Here is a 21780-nt window from a genome sequence, read left to right as displayed (position 1 = left end):
AAATATTTCGGTTAAACTATTTTAAGGTGTCATTGTTACAGTGTAATTATATATTTAAGTTATATTAATATATTAGTAATAATTAACTACATGTACTTGCTATAGGGTTAGGTTATACTATGGTAAGTACATGTAACAAGGACACTAAAATAAAGTGTTACCAATGTTTCTTATTAAAAGCTGAATGTTTTGAATGCCTTGTTTCTACCAGGTGAGAGGCCTTACAAGTGTCAGACATGTGAGCGCACCTTCACCCTCAAGCACAGTTTGGTCCGACATCAGCGTATCCACCAGAAACTACGTGGAGTGGATAGTGATGGTTCGACTTGTGGGGCCGCAGGTGGACCCGACGAGGAGGGCTTCAGTGGGCGTTCGGCTAGCGAAGGCGAGTGCACACCCACCAGCACCAATCCACCCTCTGAGAATGAAAGTGAAATAACAGACACTGTTAAGGGGGAACCGACCTCACAGGATAAAGAGGACTGTGTACCCGCTGTGGAAACTGAAGAGTTTAAACTAACTTCCGAGACTGGACCAGAAACGCCCAAAGAACCTTCAGCAGAGGAACAAGCATCAGATTCATCCAACACATCTGACGTAGAGCCGTCGGAGGGATTCATCCAAGGTTTACTGGAGATCCACACCAAGCCCACTACTGAGCACATTTTGCCCACCTCCGAACCGCCACTGCTTGGGGTGAAGTGAAGAGCGACTCTTTGTTGGTTTATCTTTACGTTGTGAAACATTGTGCTGCAACAAGAAGCAGTGCCATATAACAAAAGTACATTGCAGTGAAAAAAGCGATGACTGTTTCCAAGTGCCTTTCTACTTTTTTTGCTATATCTTTATCAGCATTTATCATGATCTAAAGTTGATTTTTATAGTATTTTACAATGATCGTTGTGATTTTTTGTTTTGTTTTTTTGTTGTGGAATCCTGAGAGAACTACAATAAGCAATATATGAACAAATTTGCATATCGTTTTGTACAGTTCAGCGACAGTGAAAACTGTCTTATGAAAAGCAGGTTTATAGCCTATTCAACGAAGGCTGAGACTAACAAGAGGAGATATTTCTACTGAGAGGCTCGCACCCAAGTGCATAACTGGAATACGCAAAGACGACTTGTTCACCACAGGGCTTCTTCGTGGCTGTTTGTCCTCCCTTTATTTGCCTGTAGTTTCCCATTTTGTGTAAATCCTTTTAATGACAAAGGCTTCCAGAGTAATTGTTTTATTACAATAATGAGCTCTGTTGTTCTGGGTGCTGTCACGTAGAGATTCTGTGGGAGGGGAAACAGCCCAGCAAAGATCTGAGGGTCATACTTGGAAAGGTGTTTAACAGCTATGACGTAAAGTATATGGGCAATGTTTGCCCAAAAATAGGTGATGAATGTCCAGCTGTGCTGATTGTGTCAGATGTCCTTAGCATTAGCGTTTTGTTTTTTTGGCACAAAAGGGGTGGTTTTTAATGAGGGAAGGCATGTTTTTAACTTAAGGGCTCATGAATGACTGTCCCTCAAGCCCTATCTCAGCTACTTAAGAACACACACACACACAAAAACAACAACAAAAAACAATAAGGAATTACAGGAAGCCCATGAGTTATAAATCTGATGTACTTGACAAAAATGATGAAATGTGTACCTGTTTCCAGGGTGGCCCGTCTTCCAAAAACATCACTTTTTAAGCCTTACTCTTTCTTCTGAGCTTCAGGCAGGCGTCTCACTTTCTGCCGGGCTCATGAACTAAAATTCATTGGTGTACTTGAACCCTGTCGCCCTGCTGCCTCCTGTCGGGATGTGCCTCAACTAGGAGGACCCCATGTCAATCACACGTTCTTTTGTAGTGTTGGATCTCTTTGACCTCTCAGTTTTATGAACTCATGTTGTAAAAAAAAAAAAAACCTCAGACACAAACAAAGCAAACCTCAAAGGGCATGAAGACTGTTTGAAATCGCATGGACTGGTAAGCGTCTTCAAGTATAGGTCTTCTGATTTCCTGGAGCAACCGTCTAGCAAACGAATGACTGTTGACCTGCAGGATGATATATATATATAAGAAGGCAAATGAGTGAAAAGGAATATTGAACCGATTGTGGCAATGGAGAGAGAATTTGCCCCCTGATTGGAAATCAGGTTGTGTGCGCCCCCTAGTGGTGAATATCTAACATCTCTGCTCAGGCAGGAGACTTGTAGTATTGGATGAACTTGAATGCAATTGCAATCGCTTTTCTCAATCTGTGTATTCCGGGACTTCTGCTTCTCCCGATGCCTTTTCCTGGGTTCATGTGAGTGTGTTTTGTGTTGGTTGTGCGTGGAAGTGGTTGGTTTTCTGGTAAGAATGCTCACAGACTGTTTTTAATGTATTTATTATGACCCAGTGCAGGTGAAGTAAATGTGGAGAAGCCATGTATTAACACAATTATGCTGCATAAAAAATGATTAAAATTCAATACTTAGCATCCCAGCTTTGATCTGGGTTCTTGATGATAAAAATCACTTTTGATCTGAAAGCTTTATGTAGACCTTTGTATGCATTGTTTTTTTTTGTAGAATGTGTGGTCTGTTTCTGTTATCTTTATTATATTATTATAATGATGATGATGATGATTATTTCAGTTTGACAGATAAGTTGTTTTCATTGATATATTCTTTTAAGTATAAAACTGTGAAATTTACTGTTATTCTGCTATGGGTGAATCTGTAGGGTAGGTTTGCATGATAACCTTTTATGTTGTTGAGTTATAAATGTTTTTTTTTTTCTTCTTCTTCTTTTCGCCCCACCTGCCACCTCGCTCTGTCTCACTCTCAGGGTTCGTACAAAAGGCTTTCTCAAATCATAATTTTCCTTGCAAAATTGTTCTTCACCTATGATTTCTGAATATATTAAATCGTCAATCACTACTTTTTTTAGCACTTGACTGTGAATTCAAATCAACAGGGTGGAGTTATCAAATCCACATTCCACTCTTAGGTTTTCTACAAGATATGTTCACCTTTTCCCCTGTTTTTCTTTCTTATCTTGTTTTAATCCTCCCTGTCTCTTTGGAAGAATGGAGACCTGTCACTGTTTGACGTGTTGACCGATGTAAAAGGGAGTTTCGTGTCGCTGCTACATCCCCAAAAATAATTCTACTGGACTTGAATGGAACCAGAATCACCAGAACATTTTTGGTACACTACTCTTGTTCTTCGAATGAGTGCTTCAGAATCAGAAATTTAAGCTGTTCTGTATCAAAACTATTCAAGCAATAAAGATATATTAATGAAAAGGTGTGGCAGGATTTCTTTCTTTTTTTACCTTCCCAGAAACGATCAGGCAGTGTTGTTGCCCATTTAATGCATAATATTGTGTTCTTCAGCCCAGAATTCTACTGGGCTTGTCAAGCTTTTGTTTTTGGCTAGCAATAAAGGCCTATACATTTTTCTCAACCCATTTGTCCAGAAAGAAGTACATCCAAAATCGCATGCTGTCATACTAAGTTGGTACTACATTTGATGAAGAACGGACTTCACGTAGATTCCCTTCTGGTAGACGCTGTAACTGCACCATGCAAATAGCCCTTAAAGGGATAGTTCACTCAAAAATGAAAATTAGCCCATGATTTACTCACCCTGAAGCCATCCTAGGTGTATATGACATTCTTCTTTCAGACGTATACAATGGCTCTTCCAAGCTTTATAATGGGAGTGAATGGGTTTTTGTTTTTGGAAGTCCATCAAAGCGCATCCATCCCTGATTAAAGTGCTCAAAGCGGCTCCATGGGTTAATAAAGGCCTTCTGAAGCGATGCGTTCGTGTAAGAAAAATATTCATATTTAAAACTTTATCGACTAAAATAACTACTTTCCGGCAGACGTCCGTACGCATGTTGACTTGCGCCCAAAGAGTAACGCTTGACGATGTATGACGTAGGATGTAGGAGACGCCTCTCGCGGTTCAAACAAACAGGGCTGGGCAACCCAGGGGGGTAATCCATCAGCCGGACACTGAAGCTTCCCCGGGGGCCGCCATTGATTAGCAGACCATCACCTGCTGTTAGCATTCCATTGAGTCCCATTCATTTTGGCGTCACTTTGACAGCGAATAACTTTACATCTGAGGCGTTTAAAGACTCCATTTGTCCATTATTTATTTCTAAAGAAACACGAAAATGTATAAAAGGCTCCATTACCTTGTATCTTACGTTATGGCCCCGTAGAAGCTTGTTTTTGTAAAAATAGGCTAACGATTGCGTCATAACCACGCGACTCTCTGTCGCACAGTAGAGAGATTACCGTATGGACAGGAGGAGAAGCTCGCGGGCAATCGGGGGGACGTGGAGGCAAAATGACAAAATAATTAATAAGAATACTTAGCAAAAGTTTCTCCTGCTCCTAGCTCATGGACAGCTCCTACTCACACTCTCCGTCTCTGCAAGTTTCAGAAGGGAATGATTCAGATTTCTCTTGGCACAGCTACTAGAAGACAGACGGGTTGCTCACGTCACATCTACGTCATCAAGCTCAGTGTGAGTCTGCGCAGTACGCTCAGCCATCAGGAAGTGAGTGCTTCTAATTGACTTCACTTTTCTCCGTTGAATCCAATGGGGTTGCTGTGTCCATTTCTTTTACTGTCTATGGGGCAACCGCGTTCGTCATTACGTTGTGCGTCAAGTTCAAGTGGTACACTTTCGCCGTAAATCGATGCATACGGCCATCTGCCGGAAGATAGTTATTTTAGTCGATAAAGTTTTAAATATGAATATTTTATACAAAGAAAAAAGAATGTCATATACACCTAGGATGACTTAGGGGTGAGTAAATCATGGGTTAATTTAAATTTTTGGGTGAACTATCCCTTTAATTACAACATAGGCCCTGTCCCAAATGGCACACATCATATGCACTTACAGTCTTGTGGACCTATAATGGCCACAACATGCGCTTGCTCGTGTGGTTCAGGAGATTGTAGAGTGTCCCATTTGTTATTTTAGGTTTCAGAACTGTGCTCGCGAATGCCCCCTTTGCGGACGTTATGCATCCTCGACACACACTTTTGCTGAGCCCGCACTGAAGCGAGCTTTGCAGCAGACTTCTGAAGTGACATTACCGTATGTCACAACAGTGCGGACTCATAGGAAAAGTTAATTTAGTGAGAGATTAGTGATGCCTCAGTGTTTTATTGAGCGATTTAGAGCGATTCTTTTGTTCCTGCTTTAACGAAGCTGTGCAATTATTGAATGGATTGATTGTGCTGTAATGTTTAATTGTTTGTGATGTGTAATGGGGGTTCAAGGGGATTAATAAAGATTTCTAACCAAACCTGACCATAGGAAGACCGTGAGTGTTTAGGGTGCCATTTGGGACAGGGCCAGAGAAACAGGCAGACAATTGGGTTACACTTTACTTTAAGGTGTCATTGTTACAGTGGAATTATATATTTAAGTACCGAGTAATAATAAGCAACTACATGTACTTACTATAAGGTTAGGGTAGGATTATGATTTGGTTGAGGGTTAGTTGCATGTAATTATGCATCATTTACTGTAATTAATATGGTAAGTACATGTAACGTATGTAACAAGGACACTGTAAAATAAAGTGTTACCGAAAATTGTTACTGTTACCACTAAAAAAAAAATATATATATAGAAAAATATTTTCAAGACTTAACATTTGAACTCATTCATTTAATTTACATCTATTATGAGATGTCAGGTATAAAATAAACAAATTATTACAAAAACTTTGGTGGTCAAAGTAATACATTATAATATTAATGCGATGAGTTTGCGGTTGAATACTTGCATGGCATTTAAGCAGATCCCGAATCTGCAGACTTTACATTTTCTACACTGACTTTTGAGGAAAAAATCTGTGGAATGGATTTAAAAACAGTAAAATGTATTAAATACAGCTTTGAGCTTAAAAATTCAACTGATGAATATGTAAAGATCAGGAAATGTGTAGAATGACATGCACAGATTCTGTAACGGGAACGTGACATTAAAGTTTTCGTACTATATTAGGCTTGTTCAATTCTCCTAGAGAGTTTAGCTCAGATGCAAACACCCTTGAACAAGCTAATAACGGTCTAAAGATTACTTGAAAATTACAGGCAGGTGAGCTTGATCATGGTTGGAACTTCAGGAGAAGATTCGAAGAACCCTCTACTATATCAAAGTCCTTTCTGCATGTTCATTCAACAAGATTTAGCCAGTCTGAAGTGCTGGAAATTCCTCTCTGTTCTCCCTGATGGAAGCTCTACTCACAGCAGATGATTTGGCGAAGATCTCCTATTTGGCAAAAGTTTATGTATACATCAACAAATTCACAAAAAATGTGTAGTAGGTCATTTTTGAGGCCTCCCGAATGTATAAAGTTCTTCAAACTGGACGGTTGTCATCAGGAACACTGATCGGGATTGTTTCCCATGTGAATTCAATCATCTTCACTGAACCTCCACAGGTGTTGTGTGGTTCCCTGCTCAACTATAACTCGCATTGAATGCCGTGGTGTGGATACCACCTTTCTAATGAAGAGGACTGGAGTCTTCACGGATAGAGATCGGCTTCTGGATTGAGTGTGGAATGTAATTCTTTTTCTTAAAAACGGCTTTTTTGGCATCAGGATACTAGCAGTCCTTACTAAATGCTGCAGATTCTTCAATGTGCTCTGATGTTTGGCAAGGTGAGAAACGCTGGTTTCCATCCACATCATTCATTTTTAAAAGTCTCAGATGAGACTGGACTGGAAGGAGCTGAGGAGACCGTAATAGCCTTCACGTCATCCATTATAGCAAAGCAGTTTTCTTCTGATTTCACCTGACATTCTGCAAAAACATACCAGTGTTGTTACATTGCAGGAAGAAGTAATCATTTCAGCCATTATAATTTGCAGGGCTGCCCCGTAATATTCGACTATCGACCTCAAATATGGCTAATCATTTGAAAAATGAAAGTAGTAGCAAGTTTACATGGCTGCTCGCACTAATGCTAACCTAGAAAACTGCGCTATTATTAGGTGTTAGTGCGGAGTGTGGAAGCTTCAGAATTACTGTATGACACGGAGGCGTCGGCGCAATCACTTTTTGCACTTCAAGCAATTTTTCCCTCTAATAACAACAGAAACAACTTAAAATACGCTGTCATTTTTGGTCATAAAAAGAAGAGTAATACGTCATCCAAAACTTTATCTATAGAAAGCTTGAAATGTGTACTTTTAAACCAACCAATTCAATTCAACAAATAGGCTACTCTCTGATCATGTAATCCGTATGAATGGTGCATTTCCTCCAATGCGGAGATGGCGAGTCAGCATCGTCAAATTCATCTTTGCAGCCGACACTGACTCAGAAAACACTAGTTTATTAAATGTCTCCTGGCTATTTTTTCTGACACATTCATAATCAACTTGTGCCATGCTTTGCTGCAAGCTAGACTATATATTATGTTTATATATAGCCTTTATTAAAGGCTCATTATGGTTTAGTAATTAAATTAATATAAACGTGCGATTAGTCGACTAATGGCTTAAATGAGCGACTACTGAGTCGACTAGAAAAATCTTTAGTCGCGGGCAACCCTATTAATTTGACATGTTGATTGTCTGTGAAGGCAAATTTCAACACTGATTTTTTTCAAAATCTATTTTTATTTTTATTTGTACAAGTTTTCACTGGGAATGTGAGTGCAACTTCGACCATACAAGTTGTAAACAAAATCAGTTGTGCATGATGCAGCGTTTATTTCCAAAGTGCGAAGAAGAACTTATTAAGTGTTTGATATGGTGTCAGTCCTGTTTATGGATATGAAGCTTGCATTCTTGTAGCCAAAACGTACAACAGTTAGATGAAAATGCTGAAAAGGGCGAAATGTTTCTTAGAATACACAGAAGTGTGCGCCATCTTTATGACCACACATTTCATTCGTTTTGAAGGAGAGGCTGGTGGCTACTTTCTCTCTAATCTATCGAACCACATTATATTATTTTGAATTAGCTGTTTATAATAACCTAAGCCATACTTACCGTATTCATCACCAGACTCTGGTTCTTGCTTAACTTCTACAGCTGCGTTAGAAGGGCCTACGCCAACGGTGACCTTCACAACCTCCTTTGTTGCAGGTAAATCCTTCCCCTCTGTAAAACATTCATGTTAAATTTAGACAGAAAATAGACAGTCATACTGGTTCTGAATGAATGAAGGCGAGTAAATGACGACAGAATACCTGCATGCATTACACGCAGGTGTTTTTTCATGGATGATGAATGAGCGAAGAACTTGAGGCATATGGGGCATTGGTAAGGCTTCTCCCCCGTGTGACTTCGCAGATGTACAGATAAATGCGCGAACTGTCGGTAGCTCTTCTTGCACTGAGGACACTGGTACGGCTTCTCTCCGGTGTGAACCCTCTGATGGACCACCAAATCTTTAGCTTGGCCAAAACTCTTCCCACATTCAGGGCACTCGAATTTGGGTTTATTCTCCTTGGAGTGAGTCCGCAGGTGGACCTTCAGGTGTCCCGCCTGACTGAAAACCTTATCGCACTGAGGGCACTCGTGCTTTTCTTCGGTGTGTGTGCGCCGGTGCAGGACCAGACTGCTGGGATGACTGAAGCTGCGCTCACACTGCGAGCACTGGAAGAGTTCATCGCCGCGGTCGTAATGGTGCCGGCGCTGATGACGCGCGAGGTCCGAAAGTTTGACGAATCCTCTCCCGCACTCGGAGCATTTGTGAGGTCGTTCTCCTTCATGGACATAGCGGACATGTTTCCTGAGGCCAGCCGCTTGAGTAAACGTCTTCAAACACAAACTGCATGTGTGAGACACCCCTGGAATCATAATATACAATGTTAATAATAAAATATTTATTAACATTTTCCTTCAATTAATTTGAATTACTAATAAAATAAATACAAAACTAATGTATGTAATATAAAATATGAGTCCATATGCGCCTGAAGACGCATCTTTTTCGGCAACACTTGGGGCCGGTTTCACAAAGATAGACTTTGATTAAGGCTTAGATATAGTAGATAGTCAGACTTCAGATAGACATCTAAATCAGACCGTTGCACAAAGCACTTAAGACTCTGACTATCTTAAGTAGGACTACACTGCAATGCATTCTGGGTAAAATAAGACACTTTTCAAAACAAAAAACATGGCGGATCGAGTAAGCGCATTCAGCCGCTCAGTGCAGTTTACCCCAGCGGAAGATATGTGTTTGTTGGAGGAGTATAACAGTTACAAGGACATTTTACTTGGGAAATTTAGCGGAGAATGTAGTAACAAGAAGCCATTTTCCCTTTTCTTTTGGCTGTTTGTAATGTAACTGATTGTTACAGCTGGTTTCCAAGGTAACAGAGTCTTAGACCTAAGTTAAGGTAAGGTGTCTAATTTTTTTGGGTCTAAATTAAGTCAGTCTTTATTTTTGTGAAACAGTCTAAATTGCATTAGACTAGTCTATGAGCAAATTTTAGACTTGTCTAACACTATAGACCGGTCTAAAATAGCTTTGTGAAACTGGCCCCTGATCTATTAATACTAACACTTTATCTTCTATTCTATATATATTATCTTTAAAAAAAGAAGGGAAAAAAGTACACGTACTGCGTTAGATTAAACTGGGAAGGGTCATAGCACTTGCGTATTGTTATCATATTGTTAGTTTCACTGCTTCTATTGTTCTCATTTGTAAGTCGCTTTGGATAAAAGCATCTGCTAAATGAATAAATGTATTTATATTTATTCAATAACTATAACCTCTGATGATGTTTTGTCAGAAATGCAACATTTGAGCTTGTGATACATATATTGTAATTCCAGTGTAGTGTGTAATTATGTAATTGTGTAACCTATGTAATTTTTTGGCCACAGATAGAAAATGAACAGTTGCAAAGCACCACATCTAAGACAAAAATGTGCTTTATGATGTTACAAAATAATACATTATGCAAATATTTGTTTTATGTGAATCAAAGAGAAACTGAAGAACTCCTAAAGAAAACGTTCAGTAAGAAATTTACCATCAGGCATTCATTTTTTTATAACCTCAACTCCAAAAATGTACGAGGTGACATATCACTGACGTTAAAGAGACAGTTCACCCCAACATGAAAATGCTGTCATCATTTACTCTTCCTTATGTTGTTTCAAACCTGTATGAGTGAGTTTCTTCGGTTGAACTAAAAGGAAGATATTTTGAAGAGTGTTTATAGCCATTGACTTCCATAATAAAAAATAAATAAAAAAAAGTCAATGACTTACCATCAACTTTCTGGTTCAAGAACTTTCAAGATTCTTCAAAATATCTTCTTTTTAGTTCAACATAAGAAAGAAACTCATACAGGTTTGAAACAACATAAGGGTGAGTAAATGATAACAGAATTTTTGGGTGAACTATCCTTTTAAGTCATCTAAACAAATTTATAAAGACCAAAAAAAAAAAAGAAAAGTCTTTTGCCTAAAAAAAGAAATATTTATTTCAAATCATTAACACTTCTTCATGGTATACATGCTTCTGATAGCTAGCCACCCCTTACAGCGTCTTACCTGTATGAAATGCATCTTGGTGTTTTTTGAGACTTGCTTCAGAGAGAAAGGTTTGGTCACACATGGAGCACTGGAGCGGGTTCTGGCCCGGGTGGCCGCTCTGGTGGGCGATCAGGTTTCTCCTCCAGCGAAAGCTCAGGCCGCACTGAGAGCACTTGTACGGTCTCTCTCCTGTGTGAATCCGCTGGTGAATTTTAAACATACAATTCTGACTGAATCTTTTCCCACAATGAGAGCATTCGAATGGCTTCTCCTGCAAGTCCACTTTTGGACCACCTGTTGGTCTCTCCGCTCCACTTTGCTTCTTTGTGGAAGCTTCTGGAAAACAAAGAGAAAATAATCCGTACAAAACACATTTTTAATCATCAAAAAAAAAAACGTATAAAGAAAGTAGTGCTGCCGGGCAACGATTAATCGCGATCAAACACATCCAAAATAAAAGTTTCCATAAAAATAAAAGTTTGTGTTTACATAATAAAGTACAGGTCAAAAGTTTGGAAACATTACTATTTTAAGTTGTAATAATATTTCACAATATTACTGTTTTTTTTTCTGTATTTTTGATCAAATAAACACAGCCTTGATAAGCATTAGAGACTTCTTTCAAAAATATAAAAAAACGTAATGTTTCCAAACTTTTGACCTGTACTCTATATGTGTGTGTACTGTGTATAATTATTTATATTAATTATAGGAAATGTATTTATTAAAAGAAAAATGTGCTATTTATATATGATATATTTATATAAAATAGAAATGATGTATATACATGTATAGTATGTAAACACAAACTTTTATTTTGGATGTGATTAATCGTTGCCCTGCACTAAAAGAAAGATAACATTGTTGAGGACTGACTTTTCTGAGAAACGTCAAACTTACTTTCATGAATTCGCATGTGAGCTCGGAGGAAACTGGGCCGCCCGAACCCCTTGAAGCAGACAGGGCAGTTGTGTGGCCTCACTCCTGTGTGAACTTCCAGATGTTTTTTCAAGTCTCCAGGGGTATAAAAGCTCTTACTGCACACAAAGCACAGGAATGACCTCTCTCCTGTGTGAGTTTTAATATGCACAACCAAAGCCGATCGCTGACGGAAGCTTTTGTTGCACGTGGGACAGTTGAAGGGTCTTTCACCCGTGTGAATCCGCTCATGCTGTAACAAGCCTTGGCGTCGACCAAACTTCCTCCCGCAATAAGAGCAGGGGAAGCACTTGCCCTCGATGTCAGCATGCTGGTCTGTTCAAATGACAAAGGAGGATCCATATTATCAAAACCACTATAAAACTCTTAGCTTTTGCGTCAACTCTGTTACAATCATCACTCACCCCTGTTACAATACCGTAGTATTATAGAAAACAATTCTGCAAAACTACTTTGTCCTTTCAGGAAGTGAACTCTCCAACCACAAGTATCTGTGTCTATTTTGTCATCAAATAATTAAAATGTCAACCCTGTTACCAGGATATTTTATCGTAAACAAAGGATTTTTGAAAAATGCATAGTTGTAGAAATATCTTTTCTTTTTTTACATTTTAAATAAACACTTTCAGTGCCAAGGCTAAGAAATGTCTGTCAGTCCTATTACCATCATCACTCACCCCTGTTACAATACCGTAGTATTATAGAAAACAATTCTGTAAAACTACTTTATCCTTTCAGGAAATAAACTCTCCAAAGAAAAATATTATTCATCAATTATTAAAAAGTCAACCCTGCTACCAGGATTTTTTTTTTATAGTAAACAAATGATTTTTGAAAAGTGGTTCTTAGAAATCTTTTAGTGCCAAGACTATGAAATGGATGTCAACCCTGTTATCATAATCACTCACCCCATTACAATATTGTAGTATTATTATTTTTTTAAACAGTTCTGCAAAACTATTTTATCTTTTCAGCAGTGAACTCTCCAAGGACAAGTATCTATGCCTAGTCTCATTAAATTCAACCAAGTGTTAACCAAGTTAACAGGAATTATTGAGTGGATATTTGTGGAAATATCAGCATACCTGGTTACCGTTTTGAATTTTACATCAGGTTATATCTGAAGGTTATATAAGTTTATATGTAGTTATTGAGGTGGAACAATACAATTTATTTCTTATCTTCATTCAAGAAAAGAAAAGCCAATATTGTAATGTGTCCTGGCAGATCCTCCTACCTGGATGAAATATAAGCTGATGTCTTTTCAGGGAAATTGCGAGCGAGAAGGTTTTGTTGCATATGGCACAGTGATAAAGCCTCTGATGATCTGTCAGCTCTGAGCTGGAACTCTGATCAGCATCATGATCTGCATTCACTGATGGACTGAGTCCTGTCTCAGTCTCTAATAGATGATCCTCTGTGCTCATTTCTGCAAAACATGTTCAGACACATTACTACGCATTTATGCTATATTAAGACACAACTATGTTACTACATAAATTGGCCATAAAAAAAAACAACAGTAACACTTTACAATAAGGTTAATTTATTAAACATTAGTTAATGTATTAACTAACATGAACTAACCATGAGCAATACATTTGTTACAGTATTTATTAATCTTTGTTAACATAAGTTAATAAAAATACAGCTGTTCAATGTTTGTTCAGGTTAGTTCACAGTGCATTAACTAATGTTAACACGATTTTAAAAAAGCATTAGTAAATGTTGAAATGAACATTAACGAATGCTGTATAAGTGCAGCTCATTATTAGTTAATGTTAACTAATGTAGTTAACTAATGTTAACTAATGAACCTTATTAAGTGTTGCCAAAACAACTAGAGAACATACTGTCTACCGAAGCTCCAGGGTTTCCAGAAAGCATTGCTGAGAGCTGTGATGAAACAGAAACACCACAGACATCTTCCACGTCACACACTTCACCCTGTTCCCCCTCTTTAGGAATCAGCTCATCCGCTTCGGCGATCAGAACATCTCGTTCCTGCAGCTTGTTCAGATGGGACTGCATGTGTGCTTGCAGGCTACTGGGCCGAGGGAAGCTTTTCGAGCACAAAGGACAACTGTGGGGTCTCACGCCGGTGTGAGTTCCCATGTGAGTCTTCAGATCCCCCGAACCATAAAACCGTCTGAAGCAAATGAAGCATTCGAAAGGCTTTTCTCCAGTGTGAATTTTCCTGTGCACGATCAACACTGAGCGCTGCCTGAAACTCTTATTGCACACGGTGCAACGGAACGGTCTCTCCCCGGTGTGAATGCGCTTATGTTGCTCCATATCTTGGTGTCGTCCAAATATTTTCCCACAGTACGGACAGGTAAAGCGCTTCCTTTCAGCAACACTCAAACGCTCTGTTGAAAGAAAGAAATCAACAGGATTTTCAGTGATGACAGACAAAAGAAACAGATGTAAACAGCAAACCCAACAACATATTGTATTGAGCAATGCTATTGGTTATTTAACTCCGGGGATCTCAAGCAGGAGACCGAGGCCACTGAGAGGGCCTAAAGATGACTTAAAAGATGATTTAAAGCATTCAAATAAACTAAAACAACAAAAAATCAAGATTTTCTGCTTATTAGACACTGTTTTGTCTTGGAAAACATGGATAAATGAGGTAGCCTGATTTTAAAAGTGTGTTTTTTTTAGACCTGGTTAAGCCATGCAAATGATTAAAATATGAAAACGGCATTGGCGTTTTTATAACGAATATACACTTTTCTGGTTATGCCAAGCTTTAAAATATGTTATCAAGAAGGAATTAAGAACCACTGTGCTAGAAGGTCCTCAAATTTTTTTTAAATTGTGTAAAAATGGAAAACTATTAAAAATAATAACAATAGGTTTTATAATGAGAAATTAATTTGAAGAGTTCAGATGCAAAAGCCTTTAATTAGTTTAATTAATTACCTATTAATTGTCATTTAAGTGAAATTACTGAACTTAAATATACAAGCTTGATAAAAATGATCATTCTAGAAGAAAATTTCAGATGTCACTTAGAGGCTTTTGCATCTGAACTCTTCATTTACTCTAGAATCAAATAAAAAGCACATACAAAAAAAGAAACCTTAGAAACTTAACAGAAAGTAAATATTTTATAGATACAGTACAGGTCAAAAGTTTGGACACATTACTATTTTTAATGTTTTTGAAAGAAGTTTCTTCTGCTCATCAAGCCTGCATTTATTTGATCCAAAATACAGAAAAAAATTTAATATTGTGATATATTATTACAATTTAAAATAATTGGTTTTCAATTTATTATACTTTAAATTATCGTTTATTTCTGTGATGCAAAGCTGAATTTTCAGGATCATTACTCCAGTCTATCACATGATCCACATAAACAGTTCTGCTGCTTAATATTTTTTCATAACCTGTGATACTTTTTTTAGGATACTTTGATGAATAAAAAGTAAAAAAATTAAAATAAAAAGTAAAAAAAAGAAGCAAATGTTTTAAAAATAGAAATGTTTTGTAACAACAATATCCACTACTGGTCAGTAATTTGGGGTCAGTAATTTTTTTATTTCTTTTTTTGAAATAAATCAATACTTTATTCAGCAAGGATGTGTTAAATTGATCAAAAGTGATAGTAAAGAAGATTTATATTATTAGAAAATATTTTTTTATTTTGAATAAATGCAGTTCTTTTTAACCTTTTATTCATCAAATATATTAGACAGCAGAACTGTGTCCAACACTCATAATAAATCAGAATATTAGAATGATTTCTGAAGGATCATGTGATAGACTGGATGTCACATGTGACACTGAAGACTGGAGTAATGATCCTGAAAATTCAGCTTTGCATCACAGGAATAAATAATTTTTTTAAGTTTATTCAAATAGAAAAATATTATTTTAAGTTGTAATAATATTTCACAATATTACTGTTTTTTTTCTGTATTTTTGATCAAATAAATGCAGCCTTGATAAGCATTAGAGACTTCTTTCAAAAATAAAAAAAAACGTAATGTTTCCAAACTTTTGACCTGTACTGTATATTTTTCACAAATGTATCTTTCTTTATATTTCAGAAAGGGCGACTCTTGCAGGGATCATCATATTTAGAGGATTGTGGCATTAAAAAGTTTGAAAATGCCTGATTAACTAATATCTGTAACTTTTGAAACGGAGGCCATCATAAAACCTCACAGGAGGTGTTTGTCCATCCTCACCTGGATGAGCGACTCGCTGATGCTTTATCAGGGAAAAGGAGAGAGAAAACCTCCTGTCACAGAGCGTGCACTGGTACGGTCTCTCCTCTGTGTGATGAGTGCGGTGGTGTTTTTTAAGGTTCACTGCTTGACTGAAATATTTCCCACACTGGGAGCACTGGTACGGCCTCTCTCCGGTGTGAACGCGCAGATGGATTCGAAGCTTTGCTTGCTTATGAAACCTCTTTCCACACTGATTGCACTGGTGTGGCTTGTCTTCCTCGTGAAGTTGCTGGAGAGCAGTAAACTCTTCCTCTTGAAGAGGGTTATGTGTTCCAGTGCCTAGAAGAGCAAATTATGCAATGTTAATAACATATGTGGAGTGGGATTTTGGACCAATGAGATTTCAAGCTGCTGTTGTATTTTGGTAGAAACCAGACATGCATCCCAAAGTGCTTACTATCCACCCTAAGTAGTATGTGAGATTAGAATAATGTCCTAAAGCATAGCCTGTTGACTATTAGTTTGTTGGTCTATTACTTCTGGTAGATTTTCGAAGTATGGATCCGTGCTCATTCTAACGGCTAATATTGCCTACGTCCCATTTGGATGAGGATTCGGTTTAGAACTACAAACATGAATGAAAAGAACTACAAATATGGAGTCCGAAGGGTTAAGTAGAGATGCCCAGAAACAAAGGGGTTTTACTAATAATAAATATCTTATCTGATGAAAAATATATATTTAAAGAGGACCTGTTATGTTTTTTTTTTTACATTTTCAACATTTGTTGCTGTTTGAGCATGAAAAAAGGTCATAATATTCCTCATTTAAATAATTCATATGCAGAATAAAGGGGCGCAGCCTGGTTGTGTTAGTAATTCCACTTTCTGCTCGTAATATACTAATAACGCACAAATGAAAGAACACAGACGCAGTCCATAATGACCAACACAATCTACCAAGCAGCGCAAATTAGCGTCCGGTTTAAAACATGCTTTTTTGGGTGGTAAATAATGGAGCAAACACCAGTAAATTGACTAGCGCAAACCTTAGTAAATCATCTTGTGTGATTCATTTAAATACTCTCCTCCCATTATTTTTGCGTCTGAAAGAGAAACTCCTACAAATGCATATGCAACAAGGTCAGCCGCTAAAATAACCCTGTCTTCGCCTTTTCAGTGCTAATTTTACACTGCGTGTCTTTAGTAAATCCTGACAGTAGTTTTTAACACCAAAAGAGGGTTTGTGTTGAATCAAGCTTGTAAATCTGGCCCTTAGTATAAAGTGGGAACAGGCATAGTACAAGTAAGCGAATTAGGATGCAGAATATGAGTAAGGTTTCTGTTAGACATAACTATACATCGATATACTTATTAGACTCACTCTTTTCAGCAGAAAGTACAGAATCCCGAGAGAGCTCAGATGAAGGAGATGGAGCTCTCTCAGACACTCTCTGTTGAGTTTGGGCATCGTGTTCATTAGATGCTTCGCTCTCAATACCGTCCACAAGGTCCAGAGAGTGTGATTGAATGCTGTCCTGAAGTGTGTCAGTTTGTAAGTGTTTGTGCAGATCTTCAGAGACCACAGAACTGCAAGGCCTCTCATCATCACCAGCATCTGCATGGGTCACGTCGTCTGATTCAGAGAGGGTCTGATGGTGAGATCGTGTGAAGCTGTTCACACAGTCAGGGCAGCGGTGGGATATCTCTCCGGTGTGTGTCAGCTCATGTTCCTCAAGCTGACAGGCAAAGTTTTTCCCACATTCAACACAAATTAAGCACTTGCCCTCCGTACTAACATCTTGACCTGCAAAAAGAGAGGATGCTTTATTCTGATTGGTCAAAATCTCTATGCCTATCAATATTACAAAATAAGCCCCTGCATGATGACGATTTATTTTGCGATTGTGACCTTTAATGAATGTATACGGTAATATATGACTGTTATCGCTGATGGTTTATAAAAGTGAATTCAATCTAAATTAAGCACTGATTTCTGTGTTTATATTTGGATTATGTCACTGAAATGTAACTAGACTAAATTGTAATCAAATCTGACTGGATGGGCCAATAAACTGCCAGGACCCACAGAGGTGTCAGGTGTTTTTTTTACAACCTTAAAGTCTCCCTGTGGTGAAAGTCCAGCTTTTAATGTAGTTTATGTGTCTATGTGGTGTTTTTAATATGCTTTAAAACAAACCATGTGTAAGTTCATAAGTCGACAGCATTGCTGAGTATTTCCTCCTTAAAACTGCAGTGAACCAAAGACAGTCTCAAACACACGCTTTGAAATCGCTGGTGTTTCTGACGTCACAAACTACCTTGTAACCAATCAGATCAACGTGTGATCGTCAACCAGTGGATCTCTGAGCTGAGTGAGTGAGTGGAGGCGGGGCTCAAGGTAGTTTGTGACGTCAGAAACACCAGTGATTTCAAACCGTGTTTTTGAGACTGTCTTTGGTTCCCCTGTAGTCAATTTTATCCCTTAAAACTCACCTTTGATCACCAAAACGACACATTTAAATGTTTTTTCCTTCTTAACCCTTTAGAACCGGCTGTGTCGTCGCCGACACACACCAGCAAGCTGTATTCATTTTACCATAACTCTTCAACATCTGCACTATCAAAACCATTCAAATTGCCCCTGACAGTCGACAACATGCGCTTTCCGGCAATATACGGCTAACGGCTTATTACGGTAATATCATGCTTTCCGTCAGTAAATGACAGCAGCTTTCTGGCAGAGCGGGAAGGAAGGGTTTGAACAGAGAGATACGAGGCGCGGCAGGTTAGAGTGTTCTGGATTGCAGAAAATAATAAAACAAACAAACAAATACATGGCCAAAGAAGTGTTAGACAGCAGAAGAGGGGATTGGGATGATTTTTAATGAAACTTGGGAGGCGGATGGCCGTTACTCTTTCACGTATCTAAGCATGTGGTGTGTGCAAGTGTGTGTGTGCCTTTTTCTATTTTTTTCAAAATAAAAATCAGTAAATTTATTCTCATTTTTTTAATTTTGACTATTTAAATTCTATTTACAAACTCACCACACACAATAATGGTCAATAACTGTAATTTGTTGAAAGCTAATCTTTTTCTGAAAAAGATGACACCTTGCACATGAAGATAGCACATTGTTTTAGAATTTTACAGTAAAAAAAAAACTAAATATGTGAAAAACACCTATTTTAGCTTCAGGTTCTAAAAGGTTAATGCATTAAAATAGCTTGAATGTAAATTAAACTAAGGGCTATTTTAAGGCATGAAGGAAAAAACATTTAAAAATGTAATTTTGGTGATCAAAGTTGAGTTTTAAGGGATACAATTATTGACTACAGTGGGACTTTAAGTAGATGTTACAGTAGCTATGTTTCCATCCACATGTTTTATGAAAAACGCTGGATGGAAACGGCAAGATGCACATAATTTCTAAAAATGTGCATAAAAAACTTCATCAGATAAGAAGACATGCACATAAACTGCAATGGAAACACATTTACTGAATAAATGCGCAATAAAAAGTGCCTCAACAGATCATGTGATCAGGAAACTTTGCACTCAAGTTAAATGCACAACTTTGGATGGAAACATAGTTGGTGTTACAGTATGTATCCACAGTAAAAGGGTTTTAGCACGTTCTCTTGGGCCTAACAACACCCCGAAACTATGGAAAAATCTACTTATTGTCTGCAGTCTCAACATTTTGTACCTTGATGAAATGCACGCAGATGTCTCCTCAAGGAGGACAACAGGGCGAAGTTCTTCACACAGATCGTACAGTGGAAGGCCTTCGCATCCGTATGGACGATCTGGTGAGTCTTCAGGTCTCTTTCCCGGGTGAAAGTCTTTGCGCACACCAAGCACTCGAAAGGCCTCTCTCCCGTGTGAATCCGCACATGTTCGGACAGATGCTGAATACGGGAAAAACCCTTCCCGCACTGAGAGCACTGGAACGGCCTCGCTCTGGCAGAAACACTCTTCGCGTGCTCGTCTGTGGTGACATTCGAAAAGGAAACGGATTGTGTTATATTGTCTCTCTCAACAAATACACACTTCTATTCAATATATTTGACAGGTAAACAATAAGAGTGTTTCTGATTACATATTGTGACATATTATGAAACGGTCGGATAAAACAGGAATCCAGTTGTACTCTATAGGCCAGGGGTTTTCAGGGGTTTTGATGCCACGGACCCCTAAATATGATGTTCCCTTATATATGTAACTAATATATACACTGACTGCCCAGCACAAAAATAAAAGTCGCTGTTTGGATGTAAATATACAAATGCTTAACAGTCAATATTGGATCATTATTGCAGTGATTGTTGTGTTTCTAGCATGTCATATGTTTGGCAGAGGTTCTTCTAATCTTAATTGATGGAGTGTGTAGCATTTAATTTATTAAGCAATCGTGTATGAAGACACATCATGGCCATATTCCAGGATGAAAATGTTGACCAAAAATGTATGCACCTTTTGATGGGAATGAATATTGTGATGTTATTTCCATCAAGAGGTGAATACATTTTTGGTCAAGATCTTGTATTGAGAATGCAAGTCTCCAGCACATCCCAAAGACTTTCAATGAATTTAAGCTCTGGATTGATGTGTGGAAATGATTCTCCATGCTCCTCACAACCATTCTTTCACAGTTTGAGCCTGATGAAACTTGACATTGTCATCCGGGAATATGGCCATGATGTTCTTCCAACATGTTTAAGAAATGAAAAGCTACACACTCCATCAGTTAGGCCTAGTGTATACTGTATAAACCTGAAGAGAGACATAAAAATAACAAAGTAACTGAAATTAATCTCATGATAATAGACAGGTCTTTAGAAAACAGAATAAAACAGTAATTTTTAAATAAATAAATATTATATTAATTTGGTTTTATACATTTATTTGCATTCTTTTTCTCTGAACTTTTTCATTGACCCAGCACTACTTTAAGGCACACGGAAAGTCAGGGCAATTTAGACTTTTCACAAATAGGCAATGCAGTATCAAACTGTGCTTATCATACAGTAGTAAAGAATGCTGTATGCCTAATGTATAATGTAAAGTCCTGCATTCTCACCCAGATCAAACGCAGCACCTGGTGTGTGTAGATCCAGTGTCCTCGCCTGTTCTTCAGTGCTACAGCCAGCTGATGGAAACACACACACTTCATCTGGGTCACCGTACGACTTCATGCTCAGATCCATGGCTTACTGTCGAAAACCTAGAGGAGAACCACATTTTATTATCTAAACAGTGTTTTGTTTTTGTTTTTTTAGGAAAATGCACTAGTGTTACTCTAGTACAGTGATGACATAAATATGTAAAACTGTGGGTTGCAATAAATTACTGCAATTTTCATGTACCATGGTATTTGCATGGGTACTGATATATTGCCTACTATAATACCATAGTATTACCATGATAGGCAATTTGTCTAAAGAGATGGTAATACCCTGAATAATCTATATATATTCTGAAATGATTGTGTTGTATTATATTATGTATGTGTTAATGTCTATATGACAACAAAATCAAAGCTGGAGACAGAACAAACCTCCTTTAGTTGCTACATGTCAGCACACAGTTAAAGGCGCATTATCTGTCATTCAGGAAGATGAAAGAGATAAATAAACATTAGCTGCGTCACAACACAGAGACACAAATGTGAAGTTCATGCAGAAGAAGCCTCACCTTTTCTGTGTCTCATCACACAATTATTATGCACGTCCACGGACTGACAACCCGGAAATGACTGGAGGTTACTGTCTTTTCAAAATAAAAGTCAATCGCAAAAAAAAAAAAGCTTGACCGAATATACCATGTAAATATTTATGTTATGTCCATTTTAATCTTTCAACAAACATTCAACATGTCTAAACATGTACTTGGACACCAACATAAACACTGTTCAAATGTTATTACATCTTATAACAATATTTTTTCAAACAAGAAAGATATGCTAATACAAACACTTCGTCAAGCAAAACATTATAAACGTTATAACATTATACAGATAAAACTGTAGTTGTACAGTTCACAATGATGATAAAAAAAAATATGGTGACACTTTATGGTTGTTAAACGTTAGTGTAATAATATGTTTATTTAATTAACTTAAATATATGTTTTGTGGC

General features: G+C 37.7%; 2 protein-coding genes across 5 annotated transcripts in view; one reads left to right on the top strand and one right to left on the bottom strand.

Annotated features, from left to right (window-relative positions):
- rreb1a (ras responsive element binding protein 1a) overlaps nucleotides 1–3272 on the top strand; it is a 52539-nt gene extending 49267 nt beyond the window's left edge. For all 3 annotated transcript variants that reach the window (XM_082184298.1, XM_082184299.1, XM_082184300.1), the window contains one exon: nucleotides 212–3272. In XM_082184298.1, the coding sequence (XP_082040424.1) occupies nucleotides 212–705 (494 nt within the window). In that variant the 3' untranslated portion in view covers nucleotides 706–3272. The remainder of the gene's footprint in view (nucleotides 1–211) is intronic.
- Nucleotides 3273–5650: 2378 nt separating this feature from the next.
- On the bottom strand, nucleotides 5651–21390 carry znf271 (zinc finger protein 271). Of its 2 annotated transcripts, XM_082184302.1 has the most exons (13): nucleotides 21338–21390; nucleotides 21201–21245; nucleotides 20724–20867; nucleotides 19350–19631; nucleotides 17024–17446; nucleotides 15659–15979; nucleotides 13310–13825; nucleotides 12694–12885; nucleotides 11418–11771; nucleotides 10536–10853; nucleotides 8210–8812; nucleotides 8010–8120; nucleotides 5651–6813 (listed from the first exon to the last, which is right to left on the bottom strand). In XM_082184302.1, the coding sequence occupies exons 3-13, from the start codon at nucleotides 20848–20850 to the stop codon at nucleotides 6698–6700; spliced, it is 3363 nt and encodes a 1120-aa protein (XP_082040428.1). In that variant the 5' UTR covers nucleotides 20851–20867; nucleotides 21201–21245; nucleotides 21338–21390; the 3' UTR covers nucleotides 5651–6697. The 2 variants fall into 2 exon arrangements, with proteins under 2 accessions (XP_082040428.1, XP_082040429.1); XM_082184303.1 differs by lacking the exon at nucleotides 21201–21245 and having other exon boundaries at nucleotides 21338–21389.
- Nucleotides 21391–21780: the final 390 nt, after the last annotated feature.

This window comes from Leuciscus leuciscus (genome assembly GCF_965113295.1).
Source record: "Leuciscus leuciscus genome assembly, chromosome: 11".
NCBI classification, from domain to species: domain Eukaryota; kingdom Metazoa; phylum Chordata; class Actinopteri; order Cypriniformes; family Leuciscidae; genus Leuciscus; species Leuciscus leuciscus.
Note: the sequence above shows the minus strand (reverse complement) of the source record. Positions and strands in the feature narration are given on the sequence as shown.

Coding starts and splice junctions, on each gene's coding strand:
- znf271 (XM_082184302.1), bottom strand. CDS start 20,850: ATGGATCTGAGCATGAAGTCGTACGGTGACCCAGATGAAGTGTGTGTG. Junction 15,980..17,023: donor TGTACTTTCTGCTGAAAAGA/GTGAGTCTAATA, acceptor TTGCTCTTCTAG/GCACTGGAACACATAACCCT. Junction 13,826..15,658: donor TCAGCGAGTCGCTCATCCAG/GTGAGGATGGAC, acceptor TTCTTTCAACAG/AGCGTTTGAGTGTTGCTGAA.